The sequence below is a fragment of the Tupaia chinensis genome, unplaced genomic scaffold (genome assembly GCF_000334495.1).
Source record: "Tupaia chinensis unplaced genomic scaffold, TupChi_1.0 Scaffold143178_1, whole genome shotgun sequence".
Lineage (NCBI taxonomy): Eukaryota > Metazoa > Chordata > Mammalia > Scandentia > Tupaiidae > Tupaia > Tupaia belangeri.
In genome coordinates this window covers 167,188-191,112 of record NW_006203022.1, presented here as the reverse complement: position 1 = coordinate 191,112, position 23,925 = coordinate 167,188, and the positions used below count along the sequence as shown (strand labels likewise).

At 51.3% G+C, this 23,925-nt stretch overlaps 1 protein-coding gene across 6 annotated transcripts in view; it reads right to left on the bottom strand.

Annotated features, from left to right (window-relative positions):
• The window catches only part of PCBP3 (poly(rC) binding protein 3), an 85,735-nt gene that overhangs the window by 9,892 nt on the left and 51,918 nt on the right, over positions 1-23,925 (bottom strand). For 3 of the 6 annotated variants that reach the window (XM_006163803.3, XM_014582239.2, XM_006163800.3), the window contains 5 exons: positions 20,007-20,138; positions 19,042-19,170; positions 15,186-15,329; positions 11,891-11,932; positions 326-404 (listed from right to left, as the gene is read on the bottom strand). In XM_006163803.3, coding sequence (XP_006163865.1) covers positions 326-404; positions 11,891-11,932; positions 15,186-15,329; positions 19,042-19,170; positions 20,007-20,138 — 526 coding nt within the window. The remainder of the gene's footprint in view (positions 1-325; positions 405-11,890; positions 11,933-15,185; positions 15,330-19,041; positions 19,171-20,006; positions 20,139-23,925) is intronic. The other 3 variants (XM_006163799.3, XM_006163801.3, XM_006163802.3) reach the window with 3 other exon arrangements.

The window sequence follows — 23,925 nt, the reverse complement described above, 5'->3', positions numbered from 1 at the left end:
GAAGGGCTACCAGGATAGCGCAAGGGCAGTACAGAACGCTGCTGAGCAAGCAAGGGCCCTCACAATGGTGTGGGGGCAGATACCCCCTCACAGCAAGGCTGCAACATGGCCCACAGGCAAGTCAACTAGCCCATGAAGACAGAGACAGATCGACCGCCCCCCGCCCAGCCCTGACCACGTGCACCCCACTATCTTGTGACCGCGCCATTCGGCATCCACACGTTAACTGTACCTGTTCCACTCACTGCACTGAATAGACAGTTCAGAGAGAGACAGTCCCCAGGGGAGAAGAGAAGGAGGCCAGAGAGGGCAGCTGGGTACGTACCGGGGAAAGCGGGGTTGGTCTGTCCGAGGGGAGGAAAGGGGGTTTGCTGCATGGCCAACTGGTGGAGCTTGGTCAACTGCTGGGGGTAGGAGGGACGTGAGAGCTGAGAAGGTTATCGTCATCGAGTACAGTCACACCAAATTAAAAAGGCAAAACAGAACTTTGCACAGAGATGGGGCCATGCGGACATGGCAGACGCAGTGCAACGCAAGGACTTGGCCTGGTGAGCCAATGCAGCCAGGGCGTCGACTGCACTCCTCTCCTCGCTCACCAGGCCGGTGTGGAGGGGAGGCTGGCCGAGGCCGGTGGACTGGGGACGCTCCGAGGGGAGGATCTGAGAACAACAGAGCAAGACCAGCTGGGCTTCTAAGAGATTCCGAGTCAAGTTCTTACAATGAGCTCGTGCTGCTGCCTGGGAGATCCACAAAGGCACCTGCTCTGCAAACCTTGCCCTGATCCCAGCCCTGAGCTAGGCCTGGCTCATTCCCTTGTCCCGCGGAGAGGGGCCCACCGGGGAGCTTCCCGCCCTACTGGAACTGAAAGGGTACATGGAGCGCATACATGAGCGATGCAACATGTGGGGCGCCTGCTCAGAAACAGCCTACAAGGGGGGTCTGCTGGTACCCCTACTGCCATCCTGTTCCAGCCCTCTCCCCCACCCCTTCCGGAACCTCATGACTTCTCAAGGTGGAGGCTTTGAAATACATCTTCTCCAGCTATTTTATCTGAGACTCATTTTAAAATAAAAATTAAACATAGCAGAAAGTGCAGGTAAGTGTGGTAAGATAAAGCCAACATTCCCTGCCTGGGCTGTGAACCCTTCCACCCACTGGAAAGTGGGGGGCTGCTTACAGGCTTCCCAAAGCTCTGTGCCTCTAGTAGGCAGTGCCAATGTTAGGATGTGGGAGGTGTCCCGGTCTCAGAGGATAAAGTGTACCCACTTCCCCACTGCCTCCCAGTAGAAACCTCAACCCACACGTGCCCACTGTGGCCATGTGTGCCACCAACACAGGCCCCAGAGTGGCCCTGGACTCACTGTCTGCACAGCCAGTTTGGTGTCTTGACTCCCAGGCCTCATGCCTGTGGCTGGCAAGTAGGTACCCAGACAGCTAAGCTGGTGGCTCTGGGCGAGGGGCTGGCTGCCTGAGCGAGTATCTGACCAGTCTCCATCTCATCCCGCCCTAACCCCATCCTACTACACTCGCAGAATCTAGGTTCCTTGGGCCCCAGGAAACTGGGCCAAGAAGGTTGTGAACTCTTGTGGATGAGTGTGCATGTGGGCCTTCTGAATGCAGGGAACTCTCTCTTAAGACTTTCACCCATAGTTCACATAAATGTCCTTCCAGGACCCTGGCCCTACAGCCTCACCCCTCCCTGAGAGCCTGCAGCCAGGTAGGACATAGGGTGGGCGGGTGTGTAGGTGCGGGGCTGTAGGTAGGGACGGGCTCTGGTGCCATGGCTAGTCAGGTCGGCCTTTTCCTGCTTCTGCAGAGGAGATCCCGGCATGAGGAGATGCTAAACCCCACGGCCAGCATATGGCCTCCTGGCTGCACATTTGAGTTGGAATCTGTGGTGGATGAACCGCCTGCTCATGGGGTGTTTGCTGCTTCAGTAAAGGTTGACAGATCCCACTCCTTCCTGGCCTGGCTCCTGTGACATGGGCCATCTCAGGGTCTGATCCCCTCTCCCCCATTACTCACATGGGGGCATATCTTCAAAGCAGCCCCCTTGTAGCTATTCTTGGCTACTTTGGCACTTGGCCTGGGCCTGTTGGAGGAGGAGGGTATGCTGGCTGCACCCTAGACTCCAGGAAGTCCAGAGGAGCTCAGATCAGAGAACATGTCGACTTGGGGTCAGGTCCAGCTCTGAGAGTCCCCTGAAGAGATATGTTTGTCAAGGCTGTAGCAAGGCTGAAGGGCATGTCACAGAGTGCCCACTGCTGGACCAGGTGGGTGCCAGCTCCTGCATGGACCATGCCTGCATCTGCTTTTGTGACCTATCATTCACAGGCCCATGGGTTCCCTCAGTGGATGTGCACTGGAGCCCCTGATGAGAATGCTAGAGGGGCATGACTAGGGAGCACTGCCATAGGGCATCATCATGCCTGTAGGCAAAACACTCCACCACAGGAGCAGCAGGAGGGGGTGGTGTGCTGGGCATCCCAGCAAAGTCCCTGTTGGCGTGAGGAGAGTGAGCACCCACTCCAAGGTGATAGGGCAAGGGGAGAGGACCACAGGGCCCAACCATCGGTGAGAACTCATCCACAAGACTGAATTGCACAGCGGTCCTGCAAACCACTGAGCCCAATGATAGGCCCAAGGCCTCCCCAAACCTCTGCCATGATAGCACAGTGCAAGGAGGTTTGGAAACAGGCACAGCAAGTCACCTGGGGCTCCTGGTGGGGTGCACTCTAAACCCACCCAGTGGACAAGAGATCATCGATCCAAATGTTTCTTGGACAGGGAGGTGACTGAGAATTCCTAGGAGGGAGAAAGGGCCCCTAACAAAAGTAAAGGGGAGGCCAAGGCTGGTGAGGCTGGGCTCAGGAAACTGGTATTCTGTGCTCTGTCAGCAGGGTATGCACGCAGACCCAGGGAGGGTATCCTGGGACGTGACTCCTGCCCACCTCCAGGGGTCAGGGTGAGCCTGGGAAGTGCGGGTGATGTGACATGCACTGGGCCTGCAGCTGCTCTCTGCCCGGATGCTGGTCACCTGCTCTTACCCCATGAGGACAGGGCCCTCTCTCTGTCCCTGCAACCCCCAGTGCTGCATGGCCATGCAGGAAATGGATGCAGGGAGCAGGACCCCTTGGAAATCTGGAGGTAAGGGAGTGGGGTCGAGTGGCTCCGAGCCTGACTAGCATGTGGTCTGCTCAGCCTCAGTTCTCTAATCTGTAAAACAGAGATCAATGTGAGTGAAGGGCATGTCATGAGGTTCCGTCTGCATGTTAGCTGCATGTTACCTCCCGAGCGTGGAGCTGTGGTCTTATCTACTCCTCCTTCTGCCCACATGGATAGGACTCCTCAGAGTCTGGGCAGGCTCCAGAACCCCCCCACTGACACATCACAGGTTAAAACTAGGGATTGCATGGGACCAGCAGTTGGTGTAATGGCTATGTTGCTGGACTCCTATGTAGCCAACTGTGGTTTGAGTCCCGGACCTGGTGGCTTAAACTCATGCCAAGTGCATGTGCGTGCGTGCCCAAGATCCCGAGAGAATGGAGAAGGGATTACGGCGTGGCCATCCCCCCTGGGGGTGATTTCTCGCTTTCTATCTCTCTGTCTCTCTCTGTCTTTCTGGTGAGCACACGTGCCCTATAGCAAAAAACCTCTCCAAAACAAACAAACAAACAAATAAATAAATAAAAACTAGGAATTGCTTCACTTGTATGTGTGTAGAGACTCCAGTGTTTCCAAGCCCTGCAATTCTGCAACTTTAGCCCCATGTGTCCTGCTTTTATGATGCAATGGCCACATGTGCAGATCAATCTCCCCTCCCCGGCAGTCCTGAGAATGCAGAGGCCTGGCTGGTGCCCAGTAGTGCCCAGGAATGTGTGTCAGTGAGTGAAAGGCAGTGGGGTGGCTGGTATGTCTCATCTGGGCTCTTCCCTCACCCAGTCACAGCTTCCCCTCTGGGGCTCCCGTCTCACCATTTTCTAACAGAGGAGCAGGACTAAATGCCAAGGATTCATTCAGGTTTTGAGATGGTTCTACCATTAAACAACAACAAAACAAAACGGACTTTTGATTTTCACTAGTGCCTTCAAGTCATGAAGGGTGGTACAAGGAGGAGATGGGGAGGGAGAAAGCAGCAGCTGGATGGCAGCAGGGGGAGGTGGTGTGGTGGACATGTCTCTGTGACGACTCTTTCCACTTAACACCATATCAGAACAGGAGTCAGACAAATGATAAAATCACAACTACTCATGAAGACAGAACTCAATGAATTGTCACAAAGTGGATGTACAGCTGCAGCTCTTTTGGGTGAGGGACGGGCCACCATGTTGGTCTCACTCTGTAGTCAGGCTTCCTCTCCTGTAGGAGCTCGTGTGGGTCTTTCCTTACTGGGCCGATCTTTCCTAGTTTACAAGAATGCCACAGACAAATGATAAAATCACAACTACTCATGAAGACAGAACTCAATGAATTGTCACAAAGTGGATGTACAGCTGCAGCTCTTTTGGGTGAGGGACGGGCCACCATGTTGGTCTCACTCTGTAGTCAGGCTTCCTCTCCTGTAGGAGCTCGTGTGGGTCTTTCCTTACTGGGCCGATCTTTCCTGGTTTACAAGAATGCCACGTGCAGGGAACAAGCAGTTAGCATAATGGCTATGTCGCTGGATTCCCACGTACTGGACCGCGGTTCATGTCCCAGACCCGGTGGCTTAGAACTCACGCCGGGCGCATGTGCGTGCATGCCCAAGATCCCGAGAGGAGAATGGAGGAGAAGGGATTGCGGCGTGACCATCCCCCCTGGGGGGTGATTTCTCACTTTCTGTCTCTATGTCTCTCTCTGTCTGTCTGGCGAGCGCAGGCGCCCTGTAGCAAAAACCTCTCAAAAAAACCAAACAAACAAACAAAAAGAATGCCACGTGCATTTCAGAGACTAGCCTTGTTCAGTGCAGGTGCTACACAGGCCATTCCCACTCTCCTGATGGTGTCATTAGAGAAACAGAATTCTGAACTCTCAGTGCTGTCAAATTCATCAATATTGTCCTTTGTATTTTAAGAAATCGTCCCCTGATCTTCTAAAAGTGAAACTTGTTCTCTTCTGGGTTGAAGTTCTTGATCCATAGAAATGGTTTTCGTGTTTTTTTGTTTGTTTGTTTTAGAGATTTTTTGCTTTAGGGCATGTGTACTTGCCAGGGAGACACAAAGAGAGAGACAGAGAGAGAGAAAGTGATAAATCACCCCTCAGGAGGGGATAGTCATGCTACAATCTCTTCATTCTCCTCTCAGGATTTTGTGTGTGCATATACATGCGCCCAGTATGTTTTAAGCCACTGGGTCCGGGACTTTAACTGCGGTTGGCCATGTGGGAGTCCGGCACTTTAACCACGACACCACTGTGGTGGCTGGCCCTGACAGCCTTTGTTTTTTTTTTTTTTTTTTTTTTTGAGAGATTTTCACTGTAGGGCGCGTGCGCTCGCCAGACAGACAGAGAGAGACATAGAGACAGAAAGCGAGAAATCACCCCCCAGGGGGGATGGTCACGCCGCAATCCCTTCTCCTCCATTCTCCTCTCGGGATCTTGGGCACGCACGCACATGCGCCCGGCGTGAGTTTTAAGCCACCGGGTCCGGGACACGAACCGCGGTCGACTACGTGGGAATCCAGCGACATAGCCATTACGCTAACTGCTGGTTCCCAGCCTTTGTTTTTTAACTGCAAAATTTCCCTCTTTTATTTGGTCTCAACTGCCTGTCTATGTAGCCAAATTTCTGACATCTTATTTTGTATTTTCTATTAATAATTATCCTGCTTGTCTAGGGTTTTTCACTCCTTTTCTTTTGGATTGATTAATATACTATTTTTCTCTCATCTGTTACCAAGTTATGTAATTGGCTCCTTTTAGTTATCACCATGGAATTTTAATATATACACTTTAAGCCTGCATTCAATGTTTTTACCCATTAGTAGAATGATACAACATACAAGATGTTTTAATCATCCTCACTCACATCCTAATGTTTTGTATACTGTTTTAAAAGTCTCCTTATTTCCTTCTTTTGAGAGAGAGAGGAGAGAGAGAGAGATTGATCGATCACCCCAATAGGGTCTTCATGCCACAAGCTATGCCCAGCCCAGATCATGGGCATGTGCATGCCCAGTGTGCTTGGGAAGGTCTCTGGACATGAACCTGAAACCTTCCCATGTGAGTCAGCCTTGCAGTACCACTGTGCCTCCCTCTGGTCCTTCTGGTATACTCTTTTTATCCACTTAGTTCTGTTTTGCTGATCTTGTAAGTTAGGTTGTATGACTGATTTTATGGAAAATGTTTGTTTTCATTTCCACAAATACTTACCATTTCTTTCTGCACCATTAAAAAATATATATATATTTGCCAGAGGACACCTGTGCTTGCCAGAAAGAAACAAAGAGACAGAAACAGAGAGGGAGAAATCACTCCCCAATGGGGGTGGTCACACTGCAATCCCTTCTCCTTCATTTTTCTATCCTGTTGGGATTTTGGTCATATATGTCTGCATGCCTGGCATGTTTTCCACACTGTGGGGACTGGTATTCAAATGGCATGGTCAGCCATATGGGATCTGGCTCCACTAACTGCTGGGCTACAGGACTGGCCCACTTACCAGTCTTCCTTGCATTCCTATCTATCCTTTTGGGATCATTTTCCTTCTTCCTCAAATACTTCAGTTAGAAGTCATCTACTGTGGGCTATTAGTCATAGCTGCTTGTCTGAAAATGGCTTTATTTAGATCCTTGGAAGATCTTCTTGAGATGTAATTTTTAATTAATTAATTAATTGATTTTTTTTTTTCTATAGGGTGCATGTGCTCACTGGGGAGAGCGAGAGAGAAAAAGAGAGAGAGAGAAAAAGAGAGAGAGAGAGAGAGAGAATGGGTGGAGAGAGTGAGAAATCACTCCCCAGGGAGGAGGGCCATGTCGCAATCCCTTCTCTTCCAGTCTCCTCTCAGAATTCTGGGCATGCACACAAACCCACCCAGCATGATTTTCAAGCTGCTGGGTCCAGGACTTGAGCTGCTTAGTTGGTCATGTGGGATCCAGCTCCTTAACCTCTCCACCACTTAATGGCCCTGGGATGGAATTTATGCTGACAATTATCTTCTTTTATTACACCACTGTCTTTTGGTTTCCACTGTTGCTGGTGAGTAGTCAACCACATTTCCAACTGCTGTTCCTTCGTAAATTAGATTCTCCTGGTATGCCCCTCTCCATTCTAGTATCTTCTGGTCCTTCACCTGAGTGCACGTCCACCCCTTCAGTCCTCTTGATCACTGTTCCTCAGACTTCATGTGCAAACAAGTTGCCAAAGGTCTTATAAAATGCAGAGTTTGGTTCTGAGATGGGGCAGGCTAAGGATGGATGCTGAGAGCCATGCCACTGAACTGCTCAGCATAAGAGGGTACTTCTCTGTGTGTGATCCCAGAGGGAAGAGGAAAAGAGAAGAAAAGATTGAACTCAAGCCAGCAGTGAAGGTTAAAAGGGGTGTTTGCAGTGGCACTGCTTGAGGAGCAGGTGGGGATGTAGGCAATGGGGTTAAGAAGGGAACAAGCTTCAGAGGCAGCAAGATGTCAGCCTGTGACCACAGGACATGGCAGTGGCTACTCTTCTCGTTGCTCTCATTCTCGATGAGGGGTAGCCTCACCCAACTCCCCACAGGGCTCTGATGGAGATGCAGAACAAGTGGGAGAGAAATCCTCTGTGAGAACCTACTCAAGCTTCCCAATGCTGGAGATCACGTGAGATCACATGTCTATCTTCACATGTCCATAGAGACATGCACAAACCAGCAGAGGCACTATGGCTGCACCACGGGACAGAAAGACACTTTCAACACAGGACCTGGCTTGGCATCTTTCCATTAATTTCTTGTGACACGTTTCTATAACTTCCTAAGATCGACTCACAACCTTAGCGGATCCTGGAGCCATCCGACTCGCAGAGTGAGTCACCATCCCCTGGTATCCATTACTCCGGTGTGCGCCAGGTCTCTTCCTCACTGGCTCTTAAGCTGTGGCCCAGTTCACCTCGCAAAGCCTCCCCCTGCCTAGGCTGACAGTCCTGAGATCTACTTTCCAGCCAGCACAAGGCTCAGATAGGCCTGCCTGGTTGACCAAGTGTTGGGTCTACCATGCTGCTGTTTTCATTTATGCTTGTTTTCAGTATTCCCTTTAAATGTAGGGCTGCTAAGTAAGGGGGCAATATGGAAACACTGAGGACTAGAAATAAAGCCCCATGTATGTACACACGGGTATTCTAGAGTTCACTAACTCCTTCTGGAAGAAAATAATTTCTTGCTAGCGTAACCACATGACTGATGACAGCAGTAGGCCAGAGGAGGGAGGGGCAACCCACCATAGTTCTCCCAGCGTTTGCCAGGCTTTGCATTCTCCATCTGCTCCCACGCTCCATGCGTTTGTGATTTCTCATACCATTTTTGGAAACTACACTCAACCTGACCCTGAGAGGACACGTGAAAGTATGTGGAGTTTCCAAGGCTGCAGAGTAGCGGTCCCAGAGAACCAACTATGACTGGCAATGACAGCAAACATCGAGCTCGGCCCTCTACAGTCTTTCCTGCTTTCCAGCCATGCTCGAGTTTCTTCAAAATGTCCGGGCACTACGAGGGTAGTAAGCTTCCAGGAAATGTGAGTGCAACAACACAAGTGGTGGCCAGAAACGGGAAGAGACTGCTGAGGGCGGAGCAGTGCTGCTGGGACTTTCTTTAAAACTGGGCACACACGAAAAATATGCATCTTTATTTCTAGACAAAGAACTACTCAGACCTGACACCTGTATCTTAGAGTCTGTGTGTCTGACCCACGGACCTGCACATCCAGGCAAGATACTAGCTGTTATAAGATGATGACAATATATGATGTCAGCACTTTGGTTGAAATAAAGCTTACATTCGATTACACTGTAAAATAAAACAATATTCCCTGCTATTATATTTGTGTTGTAAGAAAGTGAAACTTTTACTAAGTCCAGATAATAGTTGTCTTCCTGCCTTCAGCACCCATATTGCTAAGTGATCATTTTGATTTGTTTTTGATGAGTTGTCTCAGTGAGTGTCCAAGCCTTCCATTCTATTGCCGTCAGAAAAGCACTGGGGAAGCATCCACTCTTGCATTACCAACAGCTGCTCACCAAGTCACAGCACATTGACATGGAAGACGTGATGTCTTCTGCAGAAAACTAGTTCATGGAAATAACCAAGTTCCTGCTACTACAGCAGGATCCCTGAGACTGGGTCACCCACAAACAGCATAAACTTATTGCTTGCAGTTATGGAGGCTGAAGCCCAAGATGAGGGTGCCAGTAGGTTCAGTGTCTGGTGAGGGCTGCTATTTGGCCCAAGCCCAAGACAGCACCTTGAACACTATATCCCCATATGGCAGAAGGGACAGAAGGGGGTGGCAGCTCTCTGGAGCCTTTGTTATAAGGCCACTGATCCCATTCATGAGGGAGAACCCTCACAGCCTCATCACCTCCCAGAGGCCCCAGTTTCTAATACCACAGGTAATTAGGTTTCAACATACGAATTTTGGAGGAACACAAACATTCAAACCATAGCACCAAGTATTTCAAATCTCTACCATATGCAGTGAGGAAATTATGTAAGTTATTCATTAGTCTAAACGAATATGAAACAATCTGTAAAACTACTCATTTAAAAGAGAAACTGAGAAAGTCACATGGGATAGACAAAACAACCGATCGATATGAAAATCAATCAACCAAATGAATCAAACCCTCTCACTTCCACCTGCTTGCACACACCTGTAACCTTTGGAAATTTCAGACCAGAAACACTTTTCTGCCGACTCAAACATCTGTACCTCCAGAGGCACTGGTGAGGGTATCTGCTCTTTGGCCACAGGAAACTCACCAGATATTGCTGAATTGTCCTTGCAGCTCTGAGCGTCTGACTTTGGAACTACTGTCTGGGATAAAGACGAGTAAACCTTCAACCCGATCAGCAAAATTGCCCTTTATGGGCTGCCAGACATTGGATTTCCCTTGAGTTCTAGAACACTACAGAATTAAGATAACCAAGTTTTTGAATCTGCTTTTGTGTGCACATGTAAACACACACACACACATACATACACACACACACACACACATTTCTAGGTATGTATGATTGTCTACACCTAGCATTAGATGAAGACTGAGCCTTCCTAGAAAATAGGCCTTTGATGCTATTTGGCTTCCTTTTTGACCTTCCTTCAGGCACGGTATTCCCTTAGAAGCCATCACACAGACTTATCCACAGTGCCTCACACACACACACATGCTCTGCCACCATCGAACACTGCCATGACACGCAGGCCCAGTGAGACCCACAGGCAGCACTGGCCAGGAGGCGTATGGCAGCTGGGAGGTGGCCCACAGCCTTGGCTTCCCAAGTAAACACAGGCAGGTGTGTCTGTTGTTGGCTCAGTTATGGAAGAATCACCCAAGGTCTAAATCAAAAAATTAAAAATGGCCTCTAGAGGCATGACTGCAGTGAGGAAAGACTCTTCTTAATCAGCACTTACCACTTGATTCATGGGCTGCTTTATGAGGATTTTTTTAAAAGAAAAAAACCATCAGTACTTATTTTCCTTACAATGATAGTGAACTGAATCTCTAAAAGCTTATTCCGTGTCAGTCATCTCTTTAAAAACCATCCCCTGCCTTGCCTTCTGATCCTTTTTTAAATGAACATCTCCATCCTGCCTGACTCAAAGCATGAGGGTTCCAAAGCTCTTTGAGCATCGTTGCCCATTCGTCTGGCAGCCACCTTTCTGAATGGTACAGAGGTGCCCCGAAGGCTTGCAGAGGACAGTGTCCAGCATGGACGTGCTGTATGAGGTAGAAGAAGAAAACGACTTTTCAACAGAAACTTTAGCTCACTCCATGTGCTCACAGCAGCACGCAGGCAGTGGCCGTGACCGGGTGGTCTCTCTCTTCTTTTGCTCTGCACTCACCTCATTTGGCAGCACTTACTAGTACAGACCCCACTGACAGTGTCTCTGAAACCCATTTGAAAAAGCACCTTTGCGGCCAGGTTGCTGCCCTTTATTTCTTGGTCCCTGAGCACTGCTGTAGTCCCTCTGCACCCAGATCTCCCATAAAGAGACCCCTGAATGGAGGCTGGGTGCACACTAGCATTTTCTTCCCTGTACTTCATTTCAAAGTATCTCCTCCTAAACTCATCTCCTGCTCAAGTATAGAGATGTCTGAGCACATCTGGTTTGGGGAGCAGCAAGGGATCCACGCAGCTCTGAGAGGCCCACGGAGGGGTTCTGGGATGGCTAGATCTGGAATGCATGCAAGGCCTAGGCTGTGGTGCTCTGCAGTGTGGGTCTCTGCACAGGGATGTGTCCCGTGCTTCAACCAGGGCTCTGGGAAAAGAGAGTTCAGCTCCACCAGGTGCTCAGATACCCTCCAAGGTGTCTGGGACCCTGTTTGCTAACATCACCTAGCTCCTTAGGTGTACACCAAGCACCTGCTAAGCCCTGGCCATGGTGGATGGACATGCACTCTTGCCCTTCTACCACGTGGCCCCTGCCAGGGCAGGGCAACAAGGACAGAGCAGTTCTGCAGTGCCAGTCTGAGGGCCATGTGCAGAGCCTGGACTGCAGCAAACAACGGGGACAGTTTGACATCAGGCCAAGTCCTCAACACAAGCAGAATTAGTGCTAAAGGTTAGAGGTTACTTAAGGGCATATGGACACAACACAGGTCAGGACATTGAGAACACAGATTAATATTATTGTGTAATATTAATATTAGTAGCAATTACAGCAACATGCAGGTAGGTAACGAAAATGAGAAGAGAAGGGCGAAAGGGAGACAAAGTAAAAACTCACATCCGGGTGGGGGATGGCATATTGTCCCTGGATCGTGTAGGCCTAGAGAGAAAGAGAGAGAGAGAGAGACACTCTAAGCCCACAAGGTAGTTGGCCATGGCTGTACCCACCATGACCCTTCTGGTGTGACGGGGCCTGCTGGTGAGAGCCCCCTTGGTGTGTACCTATCCCCATTTACTTAGGACAGAGGCTAACCCTCCCAGGACACCAGGAGGCCAGTCAGGGGAGGAGAGACTGGAGGGGGAGACAATTCCACAAGATGCTTCTGACTTTCACTGCCCCCAAGTTTCTTAAAAGAAAAAAAAGAAACCTAAGAACGATCGGTTTGGTTTGACTGAAGTGGGTGGCAGCTCTCTGGAGCCTCCTTTATAAGTGCACCGATCCCATCACTTCATGATTACGTTTTGAAAATATAATCAACCATCAGAGTAAATTCTCTTGGGAAATATTTACACCAAAAAATGCAAACAAAAAGGAATTTAAAAAAGATAACCCAAACGGATTTTGAACAAGCTGGATTAAGTAAGAAATGGGTCTAAATCCGTCACAGGATTGACCCAGTTTGTCGTCTTTCATCTCTGAGTCTTCAGTTGACAGCCCCTGCAGACAGGGGTAGGAGTGCTCAGATATGGGGAGTGTCACTCTCAGGGCACACCCTCCCAGGGGGGTGAACACAGGGTCCCCCAGGCCTTTTTAGGTAAATTATTTCCCTCGTTTTGAAGCAGTGACTGACCTGCAGCCTCTCTGGCCACCTCTGAAATCCCAGTGGAGAAGCAAAGGCCCCGCCCTCACCTGCCTCAGCCCCAAGGCTTTCAGGGGATTCAGAAACTCAGGGCCAAACAACAAGTGAACCACACGCAGTCAAGGGAGAGCAAGGACATGGACGAGTGGTCAGACCTGGGTGCAGGCACGGGTGCTAGAGGACATGGCTTCTGGCACCCAGCTACGTGGGGCCCGTGCCACTTCCAAGATGGACAGGTACTGCCTGCATACGTCCACACTTGGCGTCCCCATGCACTTGAGGAATGCGTTAAGGGACATCACATGTCACTTCTGTAGATCCCAAGCCCTCCCACAGGTTTTGAATCTGCTAGGAGTTTTCTTATACACTCCAATCTGGGGACAGTGACCAGCCAATGGGGACCTGCCGCAGCATAGCTCTGAAACACACAAGGCCCCGGTGGAGTAAGGCTTGCGTCTGAGACACTCTGCTGCCCTAGTGGAGGAAGTAAAAGGATCTTATCAGATGTGGCAAAGTGTCCTAGCGAAAAAGAAGTGGGTTTTCATCACACCCCGTAAAGGATGGTGTCCTGTGGCCCATCACAGGTTTGGAAAGTTACTACCGGGGACGTGTAATAGAGCGTCACCAATGTGCTGACCCTGGACACGTGCTGCTTGCATAGAGCCCCGGGGCTATGAGGAGCTCAGAGCCTGCTTCCCTCTCCCTATTTTGACTGAGGAGGGCAGGCTTGTGTGTCTGAGCTGAACTGCCAGAGCTTGACTTGAGAAGTCTACTCTAATGTTCTGGCTCATCCATTTCCATTTATTTGCCTTATAGTTCCACAGAGTGGACCTTCCAGGCTCCACCCAGTGGCTGGAAACACAGAAGTGGCCAACAGGGGCTCTGCTCTCTAGTGGGCCTGCCTGCAGAGCTATCCAGGTGACTCACAGCAAGTGTCCTTGGTCCTTGCCACACCCCATTTGACAGAAACAAAGGACTGGGTTCTCATGCCACTTCCTTCTGACAACTATCTTCTGTGTGTATCCGACACTTGGCACTTTGGAGTTTGAGCTCCAGGGCCGTGGTGGCCTTGCTGCCCTAGGCCTGCCTCATACCCTCACTTCTGAGTTTGCACAGTGGCTTCTCTCCTAGGTTCCCTGCAGAGCAGAAGGGACTCCCATGTGACTCTGTCCTGTATTGAGGACTGAGGCCAACCACTGGTCAGGCCAGACTGTCCTGTGGACAGGGGCCCTGGGCTCTAAAGAGGCTGGCATTTCAGTGACAGCCTCTGGGACAAATGCCCTACAGCCACTATGTTTTACAGGTGGAGCAAATAGCCAGAGGGCTGGGGTGCTGGCAGAGTCCTCCCCTCAAGCTGAGCCATGACCCCCAACTGAGTGGTTTCAGATGCCACGCTGGTCTGTACAAGTGCACCTCCCTTAGAATGAAGCTCATTTCACCACTGAGAGCATCATGAGCTTGCTTAAATGTGAAGGCGGAGTGCACATAGGCTGCTGGTCTGCTCCTTAACCCTGGACTGGGGAGGCGATGGGAACAATGGAACAATCCGGCCAGGACCCCTGCTGCCCTGTGACTCTGTGCTTCCAAGGTCAGTGAGGTGGGAGGGGTGGCCCCTGTGCCCCTCGCTGGCAGTGTGGCCTTCAGAGTCCCTGTCTCCCTAGGCATGTCCCAGCTGCATATGGGGATGTGCCACGTCCTGGAGCCCCTCACCAAGGCAGGACAGATCTAAGGAGTGGGGCTGCCACTGGCATAAGATCTGATAAGACCCCTTTACAGCACAGAGAAAAACACGAGGAGAAGCTTTCTATGCTATTCTCCTTTCTCCATAATGATGCAGTCAGCCTCATGCCTACTCTCCCTGGCTGCGGCTGCCTGTGGCGGGCCCAGTCCCCACTCTCCCTTGAATAGGACACACACTGGGACCGAGAGACGCAGAGCTCTTCTGGGCCATCCCCGGCTGGATGTTCTCCAAGTTTGTCTGCTGAGGATGGCTGTAGGGACTCTGAGGGGGTGGCTGCTCCCATGGTCATGGTGGGGTAGGGCATGGAGAGAAAGCTGGACACACCTGTCCTCTGTGCTCCTCTGCCATCCCTGGCTGCCCAGACCCCTGCCCCGCACTGAGGTCCCACAGCTGGGCAGCTCGTCCTGCTCTCATGTGTCCCTGCTACAGGGGCACTAGGTGAGTCTGGGCATACGCACTTCAGGGAAGGTGGAAGCCCATCTTGATGGGCCAAGGTGCATTCAACATGACCCATGAAGTCACCTAGAATGCTCCTGCCCTGGCTAAGTGTCTTAAAATCACCCGAGAACTGGATCTGGGCAGGTGTTGCCCTGGCAGAACTGGGTCCTTCCTGTCCAGGTTGGGAGCCCTCAGGTGAAGGTGCTTCTGTGGGTCAGTCCCCATCTGTGGGACCACTCCCAGCACTGGTTCCATGTCCTCTGTGTCCCCAAGTCCCCCTGCCCGGTGCCTGGGGTGGCCGGGAGAGCTCTGCGTCCAGCACGGCAGGTGGGAGACGTGCACGTGAGAAGGCGAGAAAACCTGAGTGCACTAACGGGCAGCGGCGGGTGCTGCAGTAAAAGGCTGAGGTTGGCAGTGGAGGCCGCGAGCGGGTCGGCTCTTACCTGACCACCTGCAAAAATGACAGGGGTGGAGGCGGGCTTTGGGCGGTAGGGAATGGTGGCACCTTTCGGTGGGGACTAGGAAAAGGGACAGGAGAGGGAGAGAGAGCGTTAGAGCAGCTTCATGGCGCACACTGGGGGAGGCCTTCGTGAGCCACCCCCACTGCACCAGCCCCCACTCCCCAGGTCCCCAGGCTTGGGCCAGGGACACGGTCCACTAGGTGCCAAGGAGAGCTGAGTCCAGCCCTTTGTGTCACCCCATGGGCAGGGCAGAGTCACGTCTTAACTGCCCCTTCCTTCTGGTGGCTCCTTCTCACCAAGCCTGAGCTCTGGCTTGTCAGATCTGGTTGCCTCCTCCTGGAGTGACCACCTACCCTGAACATGTCCCCAACAAGACAGTTCCCTGCAGTCAGAGGCCAGCTGGGTGGGTCCCTGCCTTGAGGGACCCTGTGGGGAAGCTCTGGCTGCTGATGGCCACCTTCTGCAGAGCTCTTTCCTCTGGGTGCAGCTCCTACGGTGGCTCAGACAGATGTGCCTTAGGATTCTGTGAATCGCACGCTGTCCCTTCATGGGTGTGACAGCCCAGCCTTGTTGAAGAGAAACTCTGGAATCCTCTGGAAAAGGTAGAGCCCTGCTTTCCACTCCAGCATGGGATGTTATGCCAGCACCCACAGAGCTTTGCTTGGCACATGACCACATTCAGTAGAGGTTGTCATGGGAAACTCAGAAACATTTGATTCCACTAGCAAAAAAGTTGCTGTTTTAAAAATGTATAGAATCCAAATGAATAGTCCAGTCATGACGAGGTTTGCTATAATTTTTGATTATTCTGTCCAAAATATAGACTTCTTATCTTAGGGTGGAGAATATTCTCAAGTACCAGTTTCTAACCTCCCCCTCCTTCCCTTGGTCAGCTGTGATCGGTGCTCCCACCTCCCAAACACCTGTGTGGCTGGCTGCCCTGGAGTAGGTCTTGGGGCCTAGGCCCAGGAGATCCAGTTGGGAGGCCTGGCTTGGGGTGGCACCACCAGCTAGAGAGCCCAGTGAGGCTGGGGATGTTCTGCCGGCAGGGGGCAGCCTGTCCCTGCTGGGAGTTCTGGGGCCCAGCCCACTCAGGGCCGACTGAGCCCTCGGGCATCATGCGTGACCTTGGAGTAATTCTCACACTTGGACACAGCAAGGAGAGGCCAGGCTTGGCAGAAAGGTGACAGTATTTACCATAGTCCAGGCCACACCGAAGCAGGACGGGGCAGCTGGGCATGTTTGTAGGCTGACCAGGCCTGGGTGACACAGGGCTCCAGGGAAGGCCCACCTTCAGGACTTCTCTCTCCACAGCATCTCTGCAAACCAGGCTACACAGCTTCACAGACTAGACTTGGGGCTCACGAGATGGCAGGGCTGAGAGCGAGCCAGCTGGCCACCTTGCTGCAGCTGCTGTTCTGTCTCCAGTATACTGGGAGTGGTCCAGAGATGGCCTCCCAGCTGCAGGTACTGCCGCCTCTGTCAGGAGCTCTTCTTCCACTCCCTCCGTGGCACTATGTGGCTCTGACTTGTGATCCCTGAATCCTGTGCTTGCCCAGTGTTCTCTGATAGGGCAGAGACCCTTTGGGAACAGGGCCTGGTGGCCTCCTGCTGGGAGCCCCTGGCAGGGTTGGGAGACGCTGTGGCCATGACCATCAGGCAGGGAGCCATTGTGGGGACACATGTGTTACCCCTGCCGGGTTGGGGGACACTGTGGCTGCAGGTAGGGCACCATCATGAGGACACATGTGTTCTTCACAGGCCCCACCCAGACCCCTCCATGGCACCAGTGACCCTGTCTTTCATGATTTCAGAATGTGAAGCACAACCCACACCAAGTGTGACAGTTCTCTGACCAAGAGGAGGGTGTCAACGGCATCCCTGGCTTCATCTTCCAGGTACTGTTCACTTGGAAACAGGCCAAGGAGTTTCCAGCTGTGATGGATCTTCCTCCCTTGCTAAGATGGACCAAAGAGAAAAGGGCATCCTGCCGGGCCAACTCCTTCTCACTCGTGTCTGCTACATGCAGTCCCCGTCTCCTCCAACCTTACACCGTCGTAAAGGAGACCGAGTGCCCTGAGGAACGCCTGTCATGGCAACCTGCAGCCCCAGGGTGCTGTCTGCTACTGTGGGTGCTGCAGTGTCCTGTCATGGGCAGGCAGTGCCATTTGGGAACTCTGGCAGAACCACATGCTTTGTTCTGAGGAGCCAGGCCTCACCCCTTGACCAGGAATCTTGGAGGCTGTGTCCCTTAGAGAACCATTCGTACCATTAACTGCCACCCTGAGGATGTCCACAGCCACTGAACAGGAAGGGGAGTCTCAGGCCTGCTCACCAGCAGCTCAAGTAACTGGCCAGCAGGGCCTCCCCTGTGAGCCTGTGGCTGGTGGTCACCTCTGAGGTCCCGGTGATGGGGGCACTGAATAGAGAACATGGGCCACCACCACACTGTCACCTTGATCAGAGTGAGGGGAATTTAGAACAAGAATGTTTTGAAAAATATATTTAAAAACACTTTTTTTTAAGGTTGTCCTCATAGGGTACATATGTTTGCCAGAGGGAGAAAGAGAGAGACAAAGAAAGGGAAAGTGAGAGATCATCCCCCAGGGAGGATGGCCATGCCACAATCTCTTCTCCTCTGTTCTTTCTGGATTTTGGGCATGCATGTACACACACCTGGTGTGATTTTCAAGACACTGGGTCTGGGACTTGAACCAGGATGGGTCCCATGAGAGTCCAGCGTCTTAATTGCCACACCACCTACTGGCCCTGAAAAATAATTTTGACTTCACAATATATCATATTTCAGGAAAATAAAAACTATGAACACAAAATTTATTAAGAGAGTTAAACACGGGGTTTAAACACCACGCCAAATTTGAAAGAGGGATGAATGGACAGCTGCCCAGAGAGGCTTCGGTTCCAGGGAGCCATGGCGGCAGCTCTGGCTGGGAGCATGTAGATGCAGCTGGGCTGCTGGAATGGCTGAGAGGTAGGCTTCTAGCAACGATGTCAGAACCTTTTATTTGAGACAGGATTCCTTCATTTTAGCTCCAGGAAAGGACGGTCATGAATTTACTTCATTTGGATATTGGCTGAAACTTAAAGGTCTAGGTTTTTTTTTTTTTTCCTCTCCCCAAATTTTGAGAGAGGCTTTTTCTTGCTTGACAGTACAGTCTTCGCTTCTCTGTTTTAATGCTTGAGTTCATGCATCACTATTTTCACACCACAGCATTTTGTGCTCTTCTTGAGTCCTGCCCTTTGTACCTGGTTGCAGTTTGATGCTTCAGCTCCAGACTTCTGAGCTCAGAGGAATGGAGGAGCCGCCTGCCTTTGCCTTTCCACAGCTGCGGAAGCTTCAGAGCACACAGCATCTCCTCCAACAGGCCTGTCTCTACCTAGACGAGCACACTGCCCAGCCCTGGATCTTTCTTGAACCCCTCTCCAAGGATGAATGACTTCTTATCTTGCTCCGAAAATGAAGGGCCAGACTCACTCCTCCTGAGAATCTCTCGCGAAGACATCAGACCCACAGTAGACACCAGCCCCCCTCCCTGCAGCGCCTGCACACTCTCCCTTGGGCTGCCTTGGAAGCCAGGTCGGGACCCAGACCACACCCGTGATGCCTGATCCCAATAGTCCTGACCACAGAGGTCCTCAGGACAACTGAGGCACTCAGGCTTTTGTCAACAACCTGGAAGGCCACACCCAGAGTGAGCCCAGCATTGAGAGAGGGGCTGGCCAGCCGCGATGCGCAGGCAGACTGTACCTCCAGCATGACCACACAGATCTGCTTGACACATTGGATGATGGCATCTGGGGTCCCCGAGATGGTCACTGCCCGCTCTGTGGAGTTGGGCAGCATGTCTCCGGCCACCTGGACCTGGGCACCTGTGGACTGCGGAAACAGAACAACGTGGGGAGCAGAGAGTGTGAGTGGCAGCCCGAATGCTCAGGTATGTGCCCAGGCTGTGGCACCCTGAAAACCCTGCACTGGAAAAGGAGGCTGAGCTGGCCAAGCAGGCTCAAGCGTCCTTCCTCTCCTGTCCCCCGGCCCCCACTGTCCTACATGAGATCTCCCCATATTTGCCTAGACATCTCAGCCCTCTGCAAGCCCCTTTGTGGGGCACTGTGATATTCCGGCTGTCGTTCCATTCCAGAGAGCAATGCTGGACAGTGGGCTTATCGCTGGAGGAGGGGGTCCGATGTGAGATACATTCTCTGTATGAAATTCTATCTCCTCAGACTCTAGCCATGAGGAGGACTCAGAACTGGTGGCAAGACCTCCCTCCCTCAACAAGAGGGGCACATGAACATAAAGTCCACCTCATGCAATCCACTGGCTGGGATGCTGCCATAGCTTGGTGTTGGCCAGGGGTTGGGACTGCTGGTGATGAGTAGTGGAGGAGGGCACCTCACCAGGGGCAGAAATCAGAGCCTTCTACTCCCTAAGCCACATGACTAGGTTACCACAACCCACCCATTCCAGGAGGCCTGCACACCCTGGCAGGGCCTCTGCATGCATGGGGCCGAAGGTGGAGTTGTGACATGGTGGGTTTCCCACAGCTCACTGTCTGCTCATGAAATGTTGGGGCCTGTTGTTGGCTGCTGCTTGCAAGGTCTGCCATGGCCCATGCTGTATCCAGGGAGGTGGGCTGGCTAGCCACAGCTGCCCCCAAACTGATCTCATCCACCCAGAGACTTTGTACCGGCCGGGCTTGAGGGTCCAGTTACCTCCCTGATCTCCTTGATCTTGGAGCCACCTTTGCCAATCAGGGACCCACACTGGCTGGCAGGGACCACGAGCCTCAGTGTCACCGGGGGCTTGCTGGTGGCAGGGCTGTTGCTCATGGAGTTGATGATGTCCTGGGGAGACACGTGTGGTCACATGTCAGCAGTGCAGACCAAGGCGGAGGAAAGTGGTGGAGCACAGGGTGCAGTGCCTGCACCTCTCCAATCCAGGGCCTTGCAGCACATTCTGAGTGTGCGCAGAGCCTTCTGGGAACAAAGCAGGGATGTGGTGGGCAGGCTGGAAGTCATGGAGGCCTCAAAGCCAGGAAGGACTTATCCATCAGACATGAAGACAGGTGGGGGCCATGTGGAGGGGATTCAGAGCAGGGAGTGGATGGAGAGGATGCCAGGATTTGGACCTGACCTTTGCCTGGAGACCCAACAAGCAAGAGGTTGATGCTCACGAAGTGTGAATGCTGGCTGGAGGGCAGGGGAGGGTATAGGTAAGAGACTCAGCAGGGGCTGTGCCTGAGAGAAGGGCTCTGCTGGAGCAGTAGTGTCGGGTAACAGGCCATGATATCCAGCTGTAGAAGGGAGGTGAGGGTGGGACTGTCCCTGGCTCACTTGGTGGCCAGTGGTTTGTGACCCTGATGTGAGGGGACAGAGCTGGGTGTTGTTCCAGCAGATGACTCACAGAGGTGGGTGGTACCTGTAGGCATCTGGTGGGGAGGGCCTGGCCTGCGGAGGCCCATGCTCATTGCAGTGGAGCAGCCAGACCCTCTGTGCATATCATACAGCTCTGTGTTTATCACTGCCCCAATTATGGCTCCTGGTAACAACTCACTGCTATAAGATGGCCTTCCTCCTCAATCTTACAGCAAACAGTGCATCAGGTCATCCCAGTGTGTTCAGGAGATACAGATGGAGGAAGGGGAGAGAGTACTGGATACCCTAGAGAGCAGACTGGCTTGAGGGCCAGAGGAGGGTAGGGGTGGGAGAGGATCGAGCCCCTAAGGGGCTTTCAGGACAGAGTTTGGGAAGACCATGGCTGGACACTAACCTTGCTGCCCTGAGCCAGTGTTCTGTGGGTGAACACTGAGAGGCTGGATGTGCTAATGGATGCCAGCCAGGCCACATGCAGCAGAATGGTCCACCCATGGCCTCTGCAGTTACCAGCCAGGAAGTCAGCCACAGCCTGGATCATGGCCCAGGTGGCCAGGACAAGGCTGAGGACCACAGCTTCCCTGGTGCTGTCCCCACCTCCACCTGAGGGCCAACCAGGAAGACCCATCACATGAGAGGCTCCTGCTGGTGAGTCACACCCAGGTCCCATGCTCACAGCCTCTGCATCTGTGCGACTCTGAAGCCTTCCCCACTGCTCAACAGCAAGCCTGCTTCATGAAGTACCTGCCATATACAAGGGACGGTGGCCAAACCCTGCTGTAGCCAGCGTGAGTGGATGCCTTGGCTGACTCTCCGTGGACAGCCTTGTCTCCACATTTGTGGACAGTCCTGAGACCTGTCTGCATGGCCCATGCTATGGACCCAAGCCTTCAACACAGAGGCCCTGGGGCATAAGAGGATGTGGGGAGCCCTGAGATGGGCTCTGCTCATTCTGCACCAAGCTCCTTGCAGTTATTCTCAGTTATTCTGCAGTTATTCCCAGTGTTAGTGACTGGTTGGTTCCCCTCTCTGTGCAGCATCTTAGGTGTAATCAGTTCATTGCTTTCCATCCCCTTTGCTGTCTTGTGTATTACTATTTTCTGTTGCACTAAAAGTGTTGCTTATTGTGAGCAGGAAAACCACAGGGTTGAATGGAAGCCTGTGGTATTATCTCCCAGACCAGCAGGTTGTCGCTCTCACTGGACCAGAGTTCTCTTGGGCAAACTCCACTCTGGGTCACTAATAAAACCAGTGAAGATCTCCTTTGCTCCAACTTTTCATGCTCAGAGCTTGACTCTCATCCAGAGAGTGGGATCTCTAGTTTTCTGCTCACTGGGGTTGGGGGAGGCTCTGAGTTTACATGCATGAGGTAGGGGACCCAAGATACTAGAAACTGAGCCCTGTATCCCTCCTGTTACTGGCTCTCATGGGGTCACCTGCCTAAATGCTCTCCTCTTCCAGGAAATACTCATTCTCCTTGAATATACTCTACTTACTTCTTCCTAACTGGCATAACTTCACCAAGGATGACCTGGGCTTTCAGTGGACACTCTGGGGAACACTGGACTTGAACAAAATTGGTCTTTTGAGAGGTGCCACAAAAATAAAAAAGAAGGGAATAAATAGGCCCAGCAGGTGGCGTGGTGATGAAAACGCTGGCCTTCTTACATGCTGATTGTGATTCAAGTCCCAGACCCATCAGTTTGAAAGTCATAACAACTGCTGTGCGTGTGTACCCAATCCTAAGAGGAGAATGGAGGAGAAAAGACTGTGGTATGGCCATCCTCACTGGGGAGTGATTTATCACTTTCCCTCTCTCTGTCTTTCTCTGGTGAGTGCACATGCCCAATGGCAAAAAAGTTAAAAAAAGAAAAAAAGAAATAAGAAACAAGATTTCTCAAATCCAATGGGTGGCATTTTTTGATATGAAGAGGCTTCCAAATGGAATTCTAATTTAAAAATCAGAATTGGAATTTATGTATTAGCTAGAGCTAATAAACAACCTGACATTGACATAGCAAGCTGGGCTCTTGGTCTAGAACCACCTCTACCCACTACCCTCCTGCTACTTCCCTGTGCCCAGAGAGTCCTCTCCCCTGTTGCCTCTGTGGCTACACCTCAACCCTTCTCATAAGATCCCCGAAGTACAGCGACCCGGCACACAGGCAATTGCAGCATTTAAACTTAGGCCAGAGCTTAATTAAGAATTGTAATTAGGATTTCCTTAATCCCAAATAAGATATGTAAATATTAACAGAAGGATTTTAATTCTTTCTACCTGGGATTATCTGAGCACTTTTCCCATAAATAAACCTAAACTTACATATCAAATGGTTGATGCACACACTTTTATATGGGCCATCGTAAAAGACTCTGAGGGTCAAACAAGGCCCCAAGGTAGGGTGAGTTCTCCTAAAGGCCACATCCAACACACTCCCAATAAAATTGATCAGACCAGCGATGCAAACAGAAAGGGTGAAACCACTGTAGAATTTAGGGACAGACTAGAAAACACCTTCTGGCCACATTTGGGAATTAGGAAGGTGCTGTCTCGTTTGATCAATGGAGTGAAGCCTGATTTGAAAACAGGAATCAGAGTGGAAATAGCCCTTTGGCTCATCCACAACACCTGGAATGACATTTCAAAAGGTTCCAGAATAGAACTGAGACAGCGAGTTTAGGTGCTCTTAGATATGCTTCTAAGTCCCTGGAGAGGTGCATGAATAAAGTTGGAGGCCAATGCAGAGATAACATGGAAGTTAAAGGAATGTTCCAGCAGGTCTTTATGCCACACAAGCTGCTTAGCCAAGATTATGATTCGCTCTAAACTCTCAAGGGGTGAATTTCTGGAGGCATTAAAAGAGGCCATTATGAGATATCAATATTGCATCCCTGATTTGAAAAAAGAAGAATAAAAAAACTATAGTTGTTCTCTTCACTCAGATAATCTTGGGAGCTTTCAAAACAGCTTGCTGATGGACCATATGATTTCACTCTAGGAAACTCCTCATTGTGGAATAGATGCTTTGGTTAGCATTTTGAATCAAGATTCATGGGTAACTTACAAAGACAGGTGAAGTATTTTCAGGCCACGTGTCACCTAAAATCAGCATAATCCTGAAAAAACTGGCTAGGAGACAATCTCAAGGATCCTTCACATGACTGCAGATGGATTTTAAATACCTTCCACTCTCCATAGGATTTGAATATACTAGGTATTTTCCATTTATTTTCAGGATATATTAAATAATTTCCTGCT